This window comes from Coenobita brevimanus, chromosome 28 (genome assembly GCF_032717465.1).
Source record: "Coenobita brevimanus isolate Jiangsu-jjx chromosome 28, ASM3271746v2, whole genome shotgun sequence".
NCBI lineage: Eukaryota > Metazoa > Arthropoda > Malacostraca > Decapoda > Coenobitidae > Coenobita > Coenobita brevimanus.
The window spans coordinates 29410523-29431876 of NC_136981.1; the positions used below are offsets into that span (position 1 = coordinate 29410523).

The 21354-nt window shown below is 42.5% G+C and overlaps 1 protein-coding gene across 1 annotated transcript; it reads right to left on the minus strand.

The window, feature by feature from the left end:
• Nucleotides 1-11129: 11129 nt before the first annotated feature.
• On the minus strand, nt 11130-12446 carry LOC145394772 (uncharacterized). Its single transcript, XM_080268551.1, has one exon. It carries the CDS (start codon nt 12444-12446, stop codon nt 11130-11132), a length of 1317 nt encoding a protein of 438 aa, XP_080124677.1.
• Between the last annotated feature and the right edge of the window lie 8908 nt (nt 12447-21354).

Below are 21354 nucleotides of genomic sequence, written 5' to 3' on the forward strand. Positions count from 1 at the left end.
TAGTGGGGGGGAAGGGGGATGATCGAGCCATGTTGGTGCAGCCGCGCGGCAATGTTGCTCTGTCATACCAGTGCCAACTTATGAAGGCATCCCTTTAGCAAGGACCTTCGTACAGTTGATGGGAATAGCGACAGGAAAACATTGGTAAACAAGATTGTACTTGAAGCTGTGCATGAGGAATCTAGTGCTCAGAAATATGTCAGTAACGGAAATAAAAAATTTTGTGAAAAGTTGTATGAATGGTAAGGCACCGGGGGTTCATGGAGAAAGTGTAAAAATTATGCTTTTGACAGAGTGAGGCTCTCCTTATATGGTAAATTTCTTTAAAAGGCTGGACGAGTAGAGCTGTACGTTTGAAGTGGAAGAAACTGTACCTCTGTGTAAAACTAAAGACGACCAAAAGCAGTGCGAAAAATGTCTTGAAATACAGTTAAGTGTGCCGTTTTTTTGTGGGCAAGAGCAACATATACGTGCAAATAGTAATACAGAGGGTTTAAACAGCTGCCATAAAATCTAATTTAGTAATTGTTGAGAAGGGTATTTTCAGGAGCGATATAGGATGTGTGATTAGTGTATTTGCAGTAATATAGATAGTGGTGAATGTGCATAACAAGGACTGTACAGTTTTAGTGGCATTTGTGGATTTTGAGACTACATATGAAAGAATGAACAGAGAGATATTATAGAAGGTTTTACGAACGTAGGGTATGAACAGAATAATGCTACATGCTGCTGATTGAATCCGTGACTGTAGAGAGGCATGTGTAAGGACAGATGGATGTCCGAGTAACTGGATCAGTATCAGTACGGGAGCGAGACAGGGATATGTGATATCAGTATCTTAGCAGAGGTTGGAGAAATGGAAGGGAAAGTGTTTACTGATATTGAAGATCAGAATATTTGAAACCTTATATAAATTATAAACGGATGTTGCTGTGATGTTTATTAGCTCGTGAACGTAAGGATAGCGGACTGACTTAGACGTTTGTTAAAGTTTGTAATGGTCGATCTGTGAAAGTAAATGTAGGTACGAGTAATGTGGTGGGTGTTGAAAGATGATTTATAGTGTGCAGTGATGGTGAATGGAATGAGATTGGAAGTAGTGGGAGCGTTCATGTACATAGGTTTAGTGTCACAAGAGGGAGAGGCGGTGGCTGAATCGGTAGAGAGGCGGCTTGCAGTCCTGATGGACCCAGGTTCGAATCCTGGCTGGGGCAGGGGACAGTTTAAGGGATTTGAATTTCATAAAAAGCATACATTCCTGATCTACCAGAGGACCCGCCGACATGTCGTAAAAATACCTCCGCTAATACCAATACACCAGTCCTGTATGAGACAGCCCTAGCATGTATTCAATATGGACGGTGGGTGTTAGCGCCGAAGTGGTGACATGTGGAGGTGAAGGAGGACTACTGGGCCTTGGGATAGGCTACTCTCCCCAAGATATAGGCCCTGAAGCCTCTGCCCAGAGTCGGACACATAAAAAAAAAAAAAAAAAATGTTTGAAAGAAGTGGAGAGTAGAACGACACACGGATGCAAGGTGACTAATTCCATGAACTCTGTGATAGGGAATAGAAGTTTGAGTAAAGAGAGTGTAGGAGGACTGCATGGAAGCACATTAATGTTTACATCGGTTTAGTTATGGGTACCAAAAATCATCAGGGAAAGCATTAAAGATTAGACTGGTGAGGAACGTGTGAGTGTTGCATAGGGTGTATAGAACAGTAGTAGGGGTAATTGATGTTGCCTGAGCAAAGCCCATTGATCATGCATACGGCACTGCCTGGGTCCCTGGATGGTTACTCCCCCTGTGAGACAAGACTCCTAGGATCCTATTTTACTCATTGAACCTATGTTCCTCCTTAGGCCATTTTCCCAGGGATATATTCCTCATCGACCTAGTTTCACATTAACCACCCACCCACCCACAAAGCCTTCCCATCTACCCTGCTAACTCAGCTACCCACTTACACTACCCATCAGCACATCCACCTTCCCAACCACCCTGCCCACCCACTCACCCACACTCGTCCATCCATCCTGCCACTCACTCACCCACCCTTGCTGCCCCACCACACCCACCCTATCCTGTCCACTCACCTCACCCACCCTGCCCCACCACACCCACCCTCTCACCCTCCTATCCACTCCACCCTCCCGGCGTCCACCACATCCACTCAACCCACCCACCTTACCCACCATACCAATGTGCCAACCCATCCCACCCACTATGGCTAATAATGTCGCTGTAGAAAAACGGTAATTGGCTACCACGTTTCCACCATGATGACAATTTCTTATTAGTTCTAATCTTGGTCATCAGCGGTGCCACTTTAGCTACTGTAGTGCACACATCAAAAGTCACCATAATAATTCACTACTGTTAGAGCTGTTTAGAGAGTTCTGTGTGCATCCCCCTTGACTACTATAGAGATCAGACAGACAGACAGACAGAGAGACAGACAAACATTCTATTTCATATATATATATATATATATATATATATATATATATATATATATATATATATATATATATTGAAATATCTTGTTAAAGCGGTAGAACAGAGTGTACTTGAATGACATTGTCACATCGAGAGGAAATACAAACTGAGTGCGGAAAATGTTATATAAGTGAGAGTCTGAGGGTAGGAGGATTCTTGGAAAACCAAGGAGGAAATAAACTGATTATGCTCTGTACCTGAAAGTGTGAGTAAGGGAGGTATGGAACCTGAAGCAGGAAAAGAGCTGATACAAAACAGAAATACTGTAGATGGATGGAGTATATGCAGGTATGAACATGGCAAAGGTCAAACTTTTTTTTTTTTTTCTGACAGTCCACAGCATGGCGCCATCCCACCACCAGCACCAAAGTTACCACCAATTTCTGCTGAATAAAATCATGTTTGTAGCTTTATGTTTCATTGTTTTGTAGGACATTACAGCAGAATGGCTTTCTTTTAGAACAATCACGTGTTTTATGCTTCATTCTTTGTATTTCCTGTCAGTTGTATTCAGCTTAGAGACTTTTTGGGCAGGATATTAGGGATTAGATAGAGCTTTCATTACCCGCTTCATTTCGCGATATCTCCCGTACCCTGAAAAAAAAAATCGTCTATAAACATCGGGAATATAATAAAAAAGATTGTATCATGATCACTGAAGTTATCAATGCGTGTGAGTGACGCGTGACCCAATATTGGCTAGACACTCTTGTGATAGTTCTCACATCAACGTTTACCTCTTACCTGTTTCTGAGTCCTCCCCCTTATGCCTGAAATGAATTAGTTATAGCCCATGTAACCACTTCACTATATCATAGTATCATTTGTGTACTAGTGTTATACAGATTAGTAGATTAGAGGATTTAGCTCGGAAACTCTCTCGTAATCTGAAGAAAATAGTCTAGGAATATAAAGGAAAAGTTTGTCCTCTGACTGAAGGGGTTAGCGCGTTGAGAGAGAGAGAGAGAGAGAGAGAGAGAGAGAGAGAGAGAAATTAGTTATGTAGTGTTTTCTAGTGCCAGATGATTTTTATTTTGATTAGGAGCGGCTCTTCGATGTTAGTTTTGATCTCTGGCTTTAATAACCCTTTGGCGATTTAAAAAAGAAAAAAATTGCTTGTGTTCTGCTACCATGAGACGATTTTTTTCAGAATAGAAGTTGCGTCTCTTCGTCAACGGGTGAAAAGGTATAGCAGAGCAAATTCGTATTTTTTTCTCTCAGTACAAGATCGAGTTGATTTTATTCGTGCTGTATGGGTGCAATTATATTTGTATGGTATGTTGTATTTATTTAGTTAGTTATTTATGTATTTGCTTGGTTCTTTGATTTTTCCTTTTCTTTTTCCTTTTTCTGATATTCTTTTTGCTTAGGAAAAAGTCTTGAACTGGAGATGTTAGGTATACTCACTTGTTTCATCAGATGTTTCGCTGTATGGGGCCTCTACTGAGCTCAGTATAATCGTCTGGTGATAGAAAAATTAAAACCCCTTTATCGTTGAGAAGGGATTAATTTTCTGGGTGGAGGATAGATGTTCACGAATTATCTGCAATTGTCGACCATTTAGCTTTGATAGTTTCACCAGTCTACCCATCCATCTACCCACCTACCTACTTAATAACTCACCTGTCTGTCTACCTTCGCACCTGTACTTAATTACCTGCCTACCTTCGTACATTCCTCCTCCTGAGGCTTCAAGTTCTCATTGTTTGTTTGTTTAATTCAATTATCTTTATCGCCTTGCCTTTTCCTCTTTCTCTCATGTGCATTTTTATCTATCCATGTACTTACCTATCTTCTCCTGGGCATACGTCCCTCCTCACCTTACTACCTACCTTCCTATTTACCTGTTTACCCATCCACCAACCTCTACCAACCTGTCCACCTACCCACCCACGCACCCATCCCAACCCTGTACCCATTCATCTCTATGAGCCTTCTGTTGACTTACCTACCTACCTATTTATCAGTCTGTCTCTTTACCTACCTACCTACTTGGCTACATACCTACTCATATATACCTACTTACCCATCCACCTTCCGTCCTACCCATTGGCCTACCTCTCTCCACTTTAGCATCTGTTTACCTTCCAGCCAGCTTACCTACCAGTCAACCGACCAACTTACCTACCTACCCACTTTTCCACCAAGCCTCCACTCACCTCACTTCACCATTAATATTCCTCCCCCGTCTGTCCTGCGAAAAACAAGCGTTCCTCTGAGGGTGTCGTTAATTGGCTGTCATCATCCATTTTTTAGCCCCATCAACACTCGCCAGCTAGTCATTGGGCGAGAGGGCACGAATTTCCTGGTTTAGACAGTGGTGACGAGAGAGGTGAGACAGTAAAGGGAGGTTCGTCAATAGTGCTGCACTAGAAACGCATCTGGCTGTATCTCATGTCTTGCTGGAATGGCTGAGTATGCTGGTGTGGGCGTAAGTGTGGCAGTGGGAGTGGAAACTGAATATATAATGCAGGGTAGATATCGTTGAAAGAGGCGTCCCCGCAAAACAGAAATCGCCCGGCAGTGTGGAAGAGGAGCCTATGTTTAGTTCGCCATGTATTTTTGCTTTGCAGTCCAATCCCCCCGTTCCTACCCTCTCCTTCCCCCTTCCCTACTTCCTGTTTTCCCCCATTCCTACGCCCTCCTTCCCTCGTTCCTCACCTCTCCATCCCTTTTCCTCGTCTCTCCTTCCCCCCGTTCCTACCCTCTACTTCCCCCGTTCCTACCCTCACCTTCCCTTTTCCTACCCTCTCCTTTCCCCTTTCCCACTCTCTCTGTCCCCCTTTTTCCCGTAATGCCTCTTCCTTATTGATTTATTTTGGATAAGGCTAGTTAATATCCTGTTGTACCCTATTTATGCAGAGTATGGTGATACTGGAAGGATTTACGTAGCACAGAGTAGGACAGTAAGGTGTAATAAGCCATATAAATCGCTCTGGAAAAGATGTTAGGGAGCCTCCTTGACCGACGAGAAAACATGCCTGTCTCCCACCCCGCTTGTTCGATTTCTCTCCTAAACTGGAATATAATAATCTGGACAGCAGTAATAAAGACGTCATCTGATTATAGAGATAATTTTTTTTCTTTATTTCGTAACACTGCTTCCTCACCGATTTTTTCTACACATCACATCTAAATATTCTCTACATTACAAATGCAAACTGTTTCGACACTGAAGGAATGTGAACAATGTACACAATAATGGCAAACCTTAACTTAAAAAAAAAAAAAAAAAGTCGCTAAGGAAGAGCTGCTACCAAAACCTCTTCTTCATCTTACAGGAAGCTCTTTGGGATTCGTTTTCTCCTAAGATTTCGTGGATATCTTTTTATGATAATACCAACTCGATTAGGTAAATTACGTTCAAGGGAATGTTCATGTGTTTCGAGAGCCAGTGATTGCTTTTGGGAGAATTAGCGATGTAAAGAAAGAAAAGACCAGATTATTATTATTATTATTAGTAGTAGTAGTAGCAGTAGTAGTAGTAGCAGTAGCAGTAGTAGTACCCTATTACCCAAAAGAGGGATTTGGGGCTGCAGGATAAGGGTAGCTTGGGCCTGCAGTTCATCGAGTACGTGTAGATAAATATGAAGTGAAAAAGTCAGTGAGTAAAGTAAAAAAAAAAAAGAAGGTGAGAGAAGAAAACCCGGTAGTGGAGAGTAGGGCATCTTCAGCCCTTACTCCACTGGGTATACTTTAAACTTAGGCACACACCAACACCAGCGTCAACGGCTAAGAAATCAACGGAAGCCTGAGAAGTGGGGAGAGAGATAAAGAATGTCGGGGAGATTGTAAGGGAATAATCGGGGTGACATCATTTTGAGATTCAGTTTGTGGATTTTGTCACCGATGTCGATTTCTCCCTTGAAAACAAACCACTGATTTTCTCCCCGACGTCTCCAGTTGTTTCCCCAGCCTTTGCTTTAGCGTCCACGGATTTATCACCGACCGCCCCCAGCTGTAGTCCATTTTTCTTAACATTCCATATTCCATGCTCGATATCCCTCATCGTCTCTCCTACCACCTCTCTGTCTGTGTTCTTGACCTATTCGATTTTCTCCCCGAATGTCGTCTTCAGGATATCTATCGTTTCTCCGGTGCTCTCGATAGTCTTCCGGGCACTCTCGATAGTCTTCATGGCATTCTCGAAAATCTATCCGAGTTTAACATTGGCTTCCCCTATCATATCATGGAGATCCTCCATCTTTTCCTCAAATTTGTTCCTGGCTTCGTACTTACGGTTAAAGTCATGTTTCAGGTCAAGCCATTGCCATCTTAAGTTGACCCCTACCTCCTCCAGCACATCCTTTGCCCCTTTGAACTGAATGCCCACGGTCAACATCACCCCTTTCTTCACCCCTTCGTACTGTTGGCTCACCCCTTTCGTCACCCCATTAAACTGTTGGTGCATCCCTTTCCTCACGCCTTCCAACATCATACCTACCGCCACACTCACTTCCCCAACCATATTTGCCATCGAGTCATACATTCCCTTATCTTTCCGCATGGGAGGGTCCACCACGTCCCGAATCACCCCCGTCCCATTTGCAATTATCCGTCGACGTATCCCACAGGAGAAAACGGATTCTGCCATAGAGCTGTAGACGTCGCAGGGGATGATACCGGTACTGGAGGGGTTGGTTGCGGGGGGTTTGGGTGCTAAGGGGTTGGATGTGGGGGGAACATAGTGATGTTGTGTGTGGTACTTTATGAGCTTCGAAGCGGATGCAGGTGTGGGGATGGAGGTGGGGGTGGGGCAGATAGATGTGGATATCGATGTGGGAGACTTCTTGGAATCTCCCTTATCTTCTTTGGAGTCTTCCTACAGTCCACCCATGGAGTTTTCCTCCGTAGCCGAGAGGTCTCCCTCCAATTCCTTGGGGTCGACATCGGCAGGCCTCAGGTCTCCCTCCAATTCCTTGGGGTCGACCTCTGCAAGCCTCGGGTCTCCCTCCAATTCCTTGAGGTCGACCTCTGCAGACCTCGGGTCTCCCTCCAATTCCTTGGGGTCGACCTCGGTAGGCTTCAGGTCTCCCTCCAATTCCTTGGGGTCGACCTTCGCAGGCCTCGGGTCTCCCTCCAATTCCTTGGGGTCGACCTCCGCAGGCCTCGGGTCTCCCTCCAAATACTTGGGGTCGACCTCGGCAGGCCTCGGGTCTCCCTCCAATACCTTGGGGTCGACCTCGGCAGGCCTTGGGTCTCCCTCCAATTCCTTGGGGTCGACCTCGGCAGGCCTCGGGTCTCCTTTCAATTCCTTGGGGTCGTCCTCTGCAGGCCTCGAGTCTTCCTCCAATTCCTTGGGGTCGTCCTCTGCAGGCCTCGGGTCTTCCTCCAATTCCTTGGGGACGTCCTATGCAATCTACAGATAATTCTTAGCTCTCATGGGCGGGAAGAAGTGTGTCATGGCGGGGGTAAATTTTTACTTTAGTCCCACCCTGCCATATTTTCTCAAGAGTTTCAGAATGCAATGTTTTATAGTGTTTCTCATGTGAATCTGATAGTCATTTCTGTCGCAAATCACTCGTTTTCCGTAACCCCCCCCCCCACTGTACCAAGGTTATTGGGGGAATACAACGAAAACGAGTAATTTTCACTGAAAATGACCACCAGAATCACATGAATAACACTAAAACATTGCATTCTGAAATTCGTGAGAAAGAATAATGGGGGACCTGTGGGAAAGCGTGGTTTTGGGTGGGGGAAACACGGAAAATCGAGTGATTTCCGACTGTAACTGGTAGGGTATCCAAATGAAACAAAAAACACTAAAATCCTTCGGAAAAATATAATTTTCAGCTCCTTGAGTTCGTGTTTCCTAACTGGGGGGCTTTGCCCCCCAGCCCTGGCCGTGTTTCCTAACTGGGAGGCTTCGCCCCCCAGACCCCCCATTACATTAACCTAACCTAACCTAACCTATCCTAGGGGAATGCTTACCTAGAGTTCAGATCCTAGGGGAATGCTTACCTAGAGATCTGAAACGGTGAATTTGCACTGCACCTTCCCCTTACTTTTCCTACTTTTTTTTCCACCAGGCACAGTACCACTGATGTCTGTCTTCCCGATATTTGCAGGGCAAATCACACTCTTTACACTGCACTGCCCTTGGCAAAACTCCGTGTTTTCTTAGTAGTTCAATAGATGTTTCGTTATTACTGTGATAGTCCTTGATAACCTGCCAGTAGTCCGTCTTATTCCCGATACAAGCTTTGAAATCGACAACATGTTCTTCAGCACCGGAGGCCATGACTGTGACTGACTTTCAAATCTCGGGCGTACTTGCGTCACCCACAAATACTTCAAGCTGATTGGCTTGTTTTACTTACGACTGTTGTGACTGGCTGGTTTCAAAAGTCCCTCTTCCTTTGCGATGCATGGTTGGCTGTTTTTAAAGCTCACATATACGAAATTACCAGCCGAGTACACTCGAGTCCAGCCGACTTAGACCGAGTGGACGTGCCCGCACCAACAAATATAGCGCGACATTCATCTCAAATAATAAAAAAAAAATAACATATCTCAGAAAGTATTTATTTGCGACGGATGTTTACTGAGAAGAAAATGATGTACTCAATACACCCGACATATAGAGATAAGTCACATTTTCCAGCGACCAGGTGGGATTAAAGTAAAATAATACCATGGTGGGGATAGTGGTGGATAGGGTGGGAGAAGTGGAAGAGTATGGGAGGAGAGGCACGATGAGTACAGAAGATCGAGGTCCGATACCAAAAGGTGGATGTGTAGGTGGGGCCGGGAATGATGTCGAAAGCAAAGCTTGAGGGGTTCTGGATGATAAAAACGTGGGTGCTGACGTATGCCTATTGAATGGGGTCCAGCATGCAGGTAGGGTCCAGCATGCACGTGGGGTCGAGCAAGCAGGTGGGGTCGAGCAAGCAGGTGGGGTCAAGGGTGGGGTCGAGCAAGCAGGTGGGTTTGAGGAAGCTTGCCCTTCCCTGACCCAGTCCCTGAAGCGGCGGCACATTGAGCACACCCAGCGCAAGACCCGCTGCACCAGTCGCCACGGCCCTCGACAGCAGCGGCCAGGTGACGTTGAAGCAGGGTGTTTTGCTTTCATTTTTTTTTCTCGTAAATCAAGACGTATATATTTAGGAAACTTAAGTTTTAGGGCATGAAGGGTGATATTTAGTGAAATTCTAAGGGGAAGGGGATGGTTCAGGTAAGAGACTATGGGAGGAAGTAGAGAGAACGCATTGTGAAAGACTGTGGAGAGTTGATTGTGGGAGACTGTAGGGAGAGTTGATTTGGGGAGAGTTTCGACTTACTAGGGTTAATTTGGAGGCTGCATCTACTGGGAGAGACTGAAATTGTTGGGAGAGACTTGGAAAACTTGAATGTGCGAGATAGGGAGATTATTGGGAGAGATTGTGGTTGTTGAGAGAGATTGCTAGACTGTTTGGAGAGTTGACTGGGAGAGACCGGGACATAGGAGAATCAGTTTGGAGAGACTGAGACTGCTTGGAGAGGTGACTGGGAGAGACTGTTGTGAGAGTTGATTAGGAGACTGTTGGCAGAGGTGACTGGGAGACTGTTGGGAGGGACAATTCGTGAACTGATGGGAGATTTGATTTGGAGAGACTGAGAGATTGCAAGGAGAGATGACTGGGAGACAGTTCAGATAGATGACTGGGAGAGACTGGGACTGTTGAGAGCGAGTGGGAGACAGAGAGCCTAAAATTGCTATCTCTCCATCTTGAATGCGTGGGTGTAACAATGGATTTACAAGCGAATATGATGCTATGGTCGTACCATTCTAAAGTGGCGGTTTGGGTGGGGCACGAACCTCTGTACAGTGTTGCCATGTTTTCCATACTCGCGATGCCTCTCTCTCTCTCTCTCTCTCTCTCTCTCTCTCTCTCTCTCCTGGGGGTAGATGTGCATCACCCTAGGGAATTTTGTTTCTTTTATGTGTCTTATAAACTTGTGCTTTCATTTCTTTATTTTGTTTTTTATTATATTATTGTTTTACATATGGAGCCAGACGACCTCGGTGTTGAGGCGCCTTGATTTGTTTTCATTAAATCATTCTCGCCCTTTCCTTCATCTTTCCCTCAGCTTGACAATGCACTCAACACTCCCCCTTGCCTGCCTTCTCTCTCTCTCTCTCTCTCTCTCTCTCTCCTGGGGGAGATGTGCTTCACCCTTGGGAATTTTGTTTCTTTTATGAGTGACTTATAAACTTGTGCTTTCATTTCTTTATTTTGTTTTTATTATATCTAATTATGTTTTAAAATATTATTGTTTTACATATGGCGCCAGATGACTTCACTATTGTGGCACCATGATTTGTTTTCATTCAATCACTCTCTCCCTCCTTCGTTCCCTCCCTTCCTCCATCTCTCACTCAGCTGCACTCAACACTGCCTCTGGTCTGCCTTCCACCTCTCTCTCTCTCTCTCTCTCTCTCTCTCTCTCTCTCTCTCTCTCTCTCTCTCTCTCGTCTGTGGTATTTTAGGATACATTTTGGTTATTTTCTTTTACGATATAATGTACATATTGTAAATTTGACTTTATTTCCACACCACCCAGGAGGTAAAAGTCTTGGCGCGTTTTTTTTTTAAAGAGGTGTCCCCAAACAGGCCTATTCCTCTATTCCTCATAGATGAGTTACGATGAATCCTCATCAGAAGATGTGAGGGTGACAATGAAAGAATTGAGGAAATGGTCAATCACCACATCTCTCTTTGCATCATCATCTTGTAGGTTTTCTGCGTGCCTCACAGCATTCTTCCAGTTCTCTGCTGTAATGTTGTTAATCGATTCATGGACGAGTGGCTTCAAATCAGCAATCCTGAATGTATTCCTTTTGGACACATAGCCTTTAACCTGTGCCCAAATCAGTTCAATTGGGTTATATTGGCAGTGGTAAGGGGGTAGGCGTACAACCCTATGTCCGTGCTCTGAGGCCGTCTTGTCAATCACGAAGTTGGTATCTGTATCTGCGATGTGACGAGTCACAAGGTGCATGAGTTCTGCCTTGAGAAGGCCTTCTGGCACTGTTACACCCTTCTTCTCCAGCCATTCTCTGATCGTAGCTTTGTTGCTTGCAGAAGTTGGAGGCTTATGTATATTCCTTGAGTGATATGATGCATTATCCATCACAATAATTGAAGAAGGAGGAATGTTAGGTAACAGTTGAGTCTGAAACCAATTTTCAAAGGTGTCGGCATTCATTTGATCATGATAATCGCCGACATTTTTTGCCTGGAAAACAAGGGCGGCTCCGGGAATGAATCCATTTTTTGTTCCGGCATGCAGAACAATCAAGCGGGCACCTTTCCCTGTGGGCACCCTAACTCCCATAGCCGTTTCTGCATTGCTGTCTACCCAGCATTTGGAAACCGTGTAGTTCTGATTAATCCATGTCTCGTCTAAGTAGATGATGTTTTTGTCCGAACTTCTAAGTGCCCTCATTTCTCTCAAGAACTTGCACCGTGCATAAGTTACATCATTGCGTTTCATTAAGAATTTCCGTCCATCAACATTTGCATAGTTAAAACCGATTTTCTTTAGAACCTTTCTTAAACTCTCACGGCCGCCAGGATAGGAAAGGTTAGTCTTCATTTCCTCATGAATTTTTTCAAGTGTGGGGATTTCTTTCTTCTCATAAAAATTAAAAACTGTTCTGCACAGCACACCTTCATTGAAGTTATCAAAAAAATCCATAATGGGTGTTGCTCGTTTCCTTTTCTTGGGCGACATAAACTTGGGAGACTGATTTTCTTCATTATCTCTTGCATCTTTGCACATTCTCTCAACCGTTCTTTCGCTGATTTTCGTTGCTGCAGCGGTCCGACAGGTAACCTTCGAAATGTCATCAAGAATTCCTCCATTCTCCTTCTCTTTCTGAAAATACTGCCTTACGTTGAAGACAATTTCTTTACCTTGACTATGTAGCGAGTAGTGAGCTGGCTGAGCTGCCATCCTGTCTGAGTCAAGGACACAAAGGAAAGAGATAGAGGAAGCTCTGGCCAGGTCGAGCTGGGTGTGTGTGAGTGTTGCCGCTCACGAGGGTTTTAATGTATATATTTTTTAAACTAAGAAATTGGCATATTTTTTCTTATATTCCTGCACATTATCTTATAATCATAATTGTGATGTTATTACCTACCCCAGAAATACGGTAACAGCCAATAAAAGTGACTACTTTTTTTAAAGCAACACTGTAAAATATTTATGCCACGTTTCTGTATTGACGTATAAATATTTTAACATAATTAGTTTACTGTTCTTTCATATATTATAATACACACGTTACCATTATATTCTTATGTGTTTATCTTATTGTGATGCCTATTACATATATCAGAGCCGTTCACATAGTGGGTATGGAACACGTGGCAATACTGTACAGAGGTTGGTGCCCCACCCAAACCGCCACTTAAGAATGGTACCACCATAGTCACAAGGAGGTGCTATAGAGGAGATGTAGGGTAGTAGTATTAGTACTGTAGTAGTATTGCGTTTTTCTACCACTGAGCCACGTGAAATAAGCTACAAAAGGTGAAACAACTGTAGGAGGCTTCGTAACACCTTTTCCTTAGCGATTTATTCTGTTTATTATAGCTTAACGTTCTTTCACTTGTTCATCATCATCATCATCATCACTATATTGTACCTTAATATTCTCTTGCATCATCATCATCATTATCATCACTATATTCCAGCTCCCTCCTCCTGCTCCTCCTCCTCCTCCTCCTCCTCCTCATCATCATCATCATCATCATCACTATATTCCAGCTCCCTCCTCCTCCTCCTCCTCCTCCTCATCATCATCATCATCATCATCATCACTATATTCCAGCTCCCTCCTCCTCCTCCTCCTCCTCCTCATCATCATCATCATCATCACTATATTCCAGCTCCCTCCTCCTCCTCCTCCTCATCATCATCATCATCATCATCATCATCACTATATTCCAGCTCCCTCCTCCTCCTCCTCCTCCTCATCATCATCATCATCATCACTATATTCCAGCTCCCTCCTCCTCCTCCTCCTCCTCCTCCTCCTCCTCCTCATTATCATCATCATCATCATCATCATCATCATCACTATATTGTTCCTTAACATTCTCTTGCATCATCATCATCATCATCATCATCATCATCATCATCATCATCACTATATTGCAGCTCTTTCTTCCTCCTCCTCCTCCTTATCGTCATCATCATCATCATCAGCATCATCAGCATTTTCGATTTTACGTCAGGTTTCCACGTAAACGGGCTCACCAGACAGCACCCACCTCCTTGCTGTGTTCATTGCCAATCCTCTCTACTCTCTTCATCATTACTTGGCCCAGATTTTCGCCCTTTTGTAGGTTATTTCACCTTGCTTGAGGGATGAATAAGACAATGCTATAGGTGTACGTCCTTCTCATTGCACTTCTTCGTGACTAGGAGTCTTACTGGGTTGCAGTAATAATGAAATATCACCTACCTGAACAAATTAAAGGGGATAACTTTATATTCATCAATGTGTCTGTATATTTATGTTGCCTCTTCCCCAGTCACCCTTATCAAGTTCATATCCCTTTCTATTTTCCAAAATCTTTGGTATTTTGTTTTGTACATTTCAGATACAAAGTTATTTATAGGAACCTGCCTAACCGTCAGTCACTTTCAGAAATGAGGTTCACTCTTGTAGACTTCAGCGAACAGCCATATGAGGACACTAAAGCTCCTGCATCTATCTTTGTTAACGTACTCTCTCTCTCTCTCTCTCTCTCTCTCGCTTTTACCCCTTCACCTCTTTCCCCTTCTGTACTTAGACTTTCGTGGTCTTTTTTTTTTTTTTTTTCATTATGTTACATGCATTGCCCCTTTTTCTTTCTTCCTTGCTGGTTATATTTTCCATCTACCTTTTTTATATGATAGGTTCCCTCCCCCTACCCATTCTTCTTCTCGCTTAGTCCTCTCCTTCCCTCCTATTCTTTACACTACGCCCCCTCCCTCGCTCCACCTTCTTCTCTCTTTATAGTTTTCTTCTCTCTCTTTCTCTACCCGATCTCCCCTTCCTCTTCACCCTGCTCCTCGTCATTTATACTTTCCTTCTCTTTTTCTCTCTTTGTACAGCTCCCTCCTCCATCCCTCTCATCCTCTCTCTTTGCATACCCATATACTTTATATTGTTTTCTTTTTGGCACACTTCTCTTCCATCAGTCTTCGTTGTTATGAGTAGAGAGGCGGCCTGCAGTCCTGATGGACCCAGGTTCGAATCCCGGCTGGGGCAGGGAACAGTTTAAGGATTTGAATTTCATAGAAGCAGACTTTCCTGATCTACCAGATGACCCGCCGACATGTCATAAAAAGTACCCCCGCTAATACCAATACACCAGTCCTGTATGAGACAGCCCTAGCATGTATTCAATATGGACGGTGGGTGTTAGCGCCGAAGTGGTGACATGTGGAGGTGTAGGAGGACTACTGGGCCTTGGGATAGGCTACTGCCCCCGAGATATAGGCCCTGGAGCCTTTGCCCAGAGTCGGACACATAAAAAAAAAAAAAAAAAAAAAAAAAAATTGTACCTTATTCTCACGTTTTCTCTACGTTGTGGCCGCTCCCTCTCCAACACTCTTCCTGGCTCACTGAACTTTCCTTGTACAGAGATGAGCTTAAATTGTGCATAGCATGAGCAAAATTTCGCCGACACTTCTCCGTAGCCTGTGGTTGTGGAAGATGTTATATGAGCTACATATTAAGTGACATCATTAGGAAACATACAACAAAAGTAAGGGAAGCTAGGAGAGTCTGTATTTTGAGAAGGAATGAGGAATGTAGACGGTATGACACAACACAAATGAGGAATATAGACGGTAAGGTACAACGCAGATGAGGAATATAGACAGTAAGACACACCACAAATGAGGAATATAGTCGGCAAGACACAACACAAATGAGGAATATAGACGGTAAGACACAACACAAATGAGGAATATAGACGGTAAGACACAACACAAATGAGGAATATAGACGGTAAGACACAACACAAATGAGGAATATAGACGGTAAGACACAATACTGTTAGAATATTGGCTCATGACTGTACCACATTCCACATCTTCCTTTTCCTTTGTGCTTTCTTTCCCTCCTATATTCTGCGCTACCGTACGCACCCACCTCCTTCACAATTTTCTTCCTTGTCACTTATGTACAGTATCTTACTCAACTGTTGTTTTGCGCTACGTCCTCTCTCTCTCTCTCTCTCTCTCTCTCTCTCTAGTACCTCCTTCTCCTCCCTCCCATTTTTAAGGGCATAAAGACTTAAAATTAACCTCTCTGAAGTTTTTTTTTTCTTTCCAGTACTACCTTCCAATTGCGATCCTCCCCAATCCCTTCACCTTCAGTGTTTGTATTTCCCCTGTCTATTTTATTTTTTTCCGCATCCTTCCTTATTCACCTCTCGCACCATCTGTACAGTATTTTCCTTGTTTCCTCCGTTTCGCATACTCCCTCGTTGCCCCTCTTCTCATCTGTCCTTTACTTCCTCTCATACCTAACGTCCCCTCATTCATTTCCTTTTTCTTTGTCTTCTTAGGATATTTTCCTTTCCTTCTCTTTCCTGTTTTATGTATTCTCTCTCTTCATTCCTCTGCATCGTTCGTTGTAGTCTTCTTTGTACCTTTCCTTGTGTCGTGAGCGTGTGTCTCTTGACCCCCTTACCATATCCATCCAACTTTATGAGTGTCTCCTCTTCCACTCCCCTCTTCTATCTTGCTGGCCCTTCCTCCTTGCTCAGTTGCTCGTTCTTGTGCCCTTTCTTCAGTTTCTGGCCTCCCTGCTTCTCCTCCACCGATTCATCCTCACTTTATCCTTTCCTTCCCAAGTGTTCCCTTTCTTTAATCCCCTCCTACCTCATCTTCACTCTTCATAATGCTTAGCCTGTGTTTGGTCTTTCTCCCTAGTTTTTCTTGTCGTATGCCACCAAATGTCATAAGGACTTTGTAGTTACTTGAAGAGAAGTATATTTTAGACTTGTGGTCGAGCGGCTTTTATATCTTGTAGTAGCTTCCCCACCAGAATTCATGTAGTGACGGGAGAGGTAAAGAATAGTATGGGACTATTTTTATTTGTCTTGGAAATATTAAACATGTCTCTCATACGGAAAGAGTATAAGTCCCGGGTAGCTACCTCCCTGTCTCGCTATCTCTCTCTCTCTCTCTGTTCAAAGGCTAATCTCCGTCTCGACCTCTAGGGTCGCTTGTCTCCTTCTAAACTCTCTTTCCTAAAATCTGGTGTAGCAGGGGTGTGTCACGTATGTTCCTCATGGTTACCAGATCTTTGTTCACGAGAGGACTGCTGACAGCTAACTGCATCATCTCCTTACTGGCCGCTGTCGTCAGCTTTCCTCAGTGTTAAGAGTGTGTAAGCATGTTTAGCACTGCTCGATTCTCGCAGACACAACACCTTCTCATCACCTGACTTCCTGCTTCTATCTGTCTCTCTATCTATCTATTTATCTATCTATCTATTATGTAGTCCTACACCTTTCCTTGTGTCGTGAGCGTGTGTCTCTTGGCCCCCTTACCATATCCATCCAACTTTATGAGTGTCTCCTCTTCCACTCCCCTCTTCTATCTTGCTGGCCCTTCCTCCTTGCTCAGTTGCTCGTTCTTGTGCCCTTTCTTCAGTTTCTGGCCTCCCTGCTTCTCCTCCACCGATTCATCCTCACTTTATCCTTTCCTTCCCAAGTGTTCCCTTTCTTTAATCCCCTCCTACCTCATCTTCACTCTTCATAATGCTTAGCCTGTGTTTGGTCTTTCTCCCTAGTTTTTCTTGTCGTATGATCTTTATCTTTTTGCGTTTCTGTTTCTCACTCTACTCTCTTTTTCTTCCATTTCTTATTTTTCTCTCTGTATCAAGTTTACAAACCAAGTTTCCTTGCTATTTGTCTCTTCCTTCTCCCTTCTTGCTTTCTTACCACTCGTCAGTTCTTCCTCACTCTGTTAGTCTGTTCTCCATTCTGTCCATTCTTTCCTCTGTCTCCACCCACCATTCGTCTCCTCGCCGTTTGTTCTTTCCTTCACCCTATTTCTCTGTGTTGCATGTCGTCCCCTTCTCCATCAACCTTTGTTTATATTTTGGCGTTTTTAGTCTCGCATATCACTACTATGTTTTACAGTCTATCGTTTCCCCTTGGTTTATTGTTTGTGTGTCTTTTTTTTTTTTTTTTTCTGTAGTTGTGTTAAATGTATTAATTTACGCAATGATTTTTTTTTATTATGTACTTTTTTCAAAATAACTTAAGGTTGCTCGTTAAACTACGAAATATAGTTATTTTCCCAAATAATGTCTGTAATATGTTTTCATTATTCTTATTTATAGTACTGCAACCAAAGCTTAACGCAGAATTCATCATAAATAAATAAATAAATAAATATATATATATATATATATATATATATATATATATATATATATATATATATATATATATATATATATATATATAGTACAGTATATATATATATATATATATATATATATATATATATATATATATATATATATATATATATATATATATATATTATACTTCTCTCTCTCTCTCTCTCTCTCTCTCTCTCTTTCTCTCTCACGTGGTGGCACGGATATAACCAGCCGTGTTCAACAATCTTTTCTCAGTTCCCTCCCCTTCTTCCGAAAGGGGGAAGGTGAACTGCAGGAGAGGGACACCTTCAACCTGGAATCTACTAGAATCACATTTCAGATGAACCTTGGGCCACTTGACCAGACTTGACATGTGCTGAGAATTTGGGAAGGACGAAGTTATCTGATTTTGAGAACAACGCGTAAATCGAGGTCATAATGCAAGGTTAAATGCCCGGCACATTGACTGATTGTAATTAGTTTAGTATTTCAATGTATATTTGCACAGTGTTTTATATATCTAGCATGATTTTTTTTTTTTTAAATAACAAAACAGAGGAAGGAACAAAAAAAATAATAATCCATACACCAGATTACTGGTGTCCTCCATTCATAAAATATCTGTAACAGTTGGACTTGAACAGCTGTAGGTTGAAGTTTGGTGGGAAACATTTCTGGGGAAGCGAGTTCCAGAGAGATGCAGTACGGGGAATGAAAGTATTCTAATAGGCAGAAGTTCTGCAATATGGCTGAGTGACATTCCAATCATGAGCGCTGCCAGGTGCCCGTGTAGCACGAGGGAAGGAATAGAGAGGTGGCACAATGGACGCATCTTCGTCTGAGCATTTGCCATAAAAATATCTAAAATAATGCAAGGGAGGCAACATTCCTTCTTACTTGTAGGGGAGGTAGTTTATTTATAATAGCAGGGTTATGAATAATTCCAACAGCTTTGTTCTGAATTTTGTCTAGTTCATTTAATGCAACCTCTCCACATCCATCCCACAAGCGTGAGCAATAATCAAGCTGAGAGCGCACATGACTCTTATAAAGTAGGTAACTGCTTGTCAGTGAAGAAGTTACGGACTCTGTACAATAATCCAAGTTTCTTTGAGGCAGTTTTAGCAAGTGATCTGACATGAGAGGTCCAGCTGAGGGCATTGTTAAGTGAGACGGCAAGAATTTCAATACTTTTGGAGATGGGAATATTAGTAGCATTGAAGGTAATACACGAATCTGGCAATATCTGTCTACTGGTAAATTGTATATATTTGGTTTTACTAGCATTAAATGAGACAAGGTTATATTGTCCCCATTCATTGATCTTAGATAAGTCTTGATTTATGAAGATGGCTGTACAGAGTTGAGAGTTAGAGATATTAGACTTTATAAATGGGTGTCTGAGTGTGAATGAACTATGAAATGTTGAATCATCTGCATATGAATGGATGGGACTGTGGGTGACAGATAAGAGGTCACTAATATGAACCAGGAACAGGGTTGGCGCCAGAACTGATCCCTGTGGCAGGCCGGCATTAATTGAGTGGAAATTGGAGGATACATCATCTACTTTACTCTTATTTTTCTGTCACTGAGATATGAGGAAAGCAGAGGAACAAAGGACGTTAGTCCATAGCAAGGGAGTTTGGACAGCAGGGAACGGTGCCATGCTCTGTTGAAAGCTTTAGATATATCAAGGGCTACTGCATGAGTTTCTCCATGTAGATCGATTGATTGATGGATGGTATGTGTCAGGAGATTATGTCAATGGTGGATCTTTCGTGGCAAAAACCATATCGTCTATCACTAATTAAGTTGTTGGGTTCAAGATGTTTAACTCTGTGCTTATTAATTAGAATTTCAAATACTTTACCAAGAGAAGATGTGACAGCTATTGGTCTGTAATCAGAGGGGTCAGAGGAACCTCCTTTCTTTGGAACTGGGTGGATATTGGCTTCATTCCATGAATTAGGGAATGAAGATGTACGTATGCATAGTCTGAATAATTTTAGCTAGAACAGAGACAAGTTCTGGGGAACACATTTTCAAAACAATTAGAGGACTTCCATCTGGGACTGGAGCTTTGTTGGTAGCTAAAAAATTGTCTAGGATGGATTTTACGTATCCTGTCTGTATTTTAAGTGGAACAATTTCGGGAGAGTCAAGTTCTAGTACTGGGACGTTCTGGCTGACTTCCTCTATGGTAGAATTTCTGGCAAATGTACTGGCAAAGATATCTGCTTTCCCATGTGGGTCATTTATTTTGTAATGTTCCCATCTAGATTTTAGTGGGGGAATGGATGATGGCTTGTTAAAGTTATTATTGAAAGAATTGAAAGTTGACGAGAATATGCTATTGTCATTAGGTTTGTTAAGTAATTTTGATGCTTGATTTTGAAGAATGTTTAATTTAGCGAGATTTATTACAGCTTCTGCATGTTTTCTAGCAATTTCAAATTGAGAGAGAGATTCAGATGTTTTTTATTTTAAGTAAGAGTTATATGCTAATGACTTTTGGGCTGTTGCTCTGACACAGTTGCCATCAAACCATTTTGGAGAGTTCGATCTTTTAGTGAACTGTTGACTTGGTATGAAAAAATCTATACCAGCTATAACGGGAAGGTTTGGGGGGGCTAACTAATGAGGCTTTGATGAGAATGTGGTCAGAGGATCCAAGTGATGACAGTACCTCTATCCTATATTGACCTGGATTATTTGTCAGGAATAGATCCAAGAGATGGGCATTATGGTCAGGATTATCTGGTATTCTGGTTGGTTGCTTTACCAGCTGTGTGAGATTAAATGATTCTGCAAACAGCTTGCACTCTAGACCAGCACTGTCAATCCTGGCATAATGCAATAACCATTCAACATTATGTATGTTAAAATCACCCAAAAATGGTCATGTTGGCTAAGGGCGAGGTTCAGGTTACTCAGTTGTGTGGATATGGAGTCGAATACACTGGGTTTTGAAGAAGCATTGGGAGAGCGATAGACTACACAGATATATTTGGTAATATTTTGACAATTTAGTTTCTACAATGAGTAATCAAAACTAGATGAAGTGAAGTTTAAAATAGTGTCAACTGCATATTGAGATTTGATATAACAACAGGTGCCGCCCTTGTTACGGAAATTTGTGAGGAGATGGTAACCAGGAAAACAAGTCGGGGCTGCTGTACTGGCTGAGTAGGCTACTGTGTGTGTGTGTGTGTGTGTGTGTGTGTGTTATCTCGAACGTTCTTTACTATATGGTTGTCTCTATGGTATGTTTTATTTATTTAGTTTTAATCCATTAATTCAGGGATATATATATATATATATATATATATATATATATATATATATATATATATATATATATATATATATATATATATATATTTTTTCATTCTTGCTGCCACCACTCAATTATATCTACCTTAAGAATGTACACCAGTAGAGAAATGTTAATGAATGAAC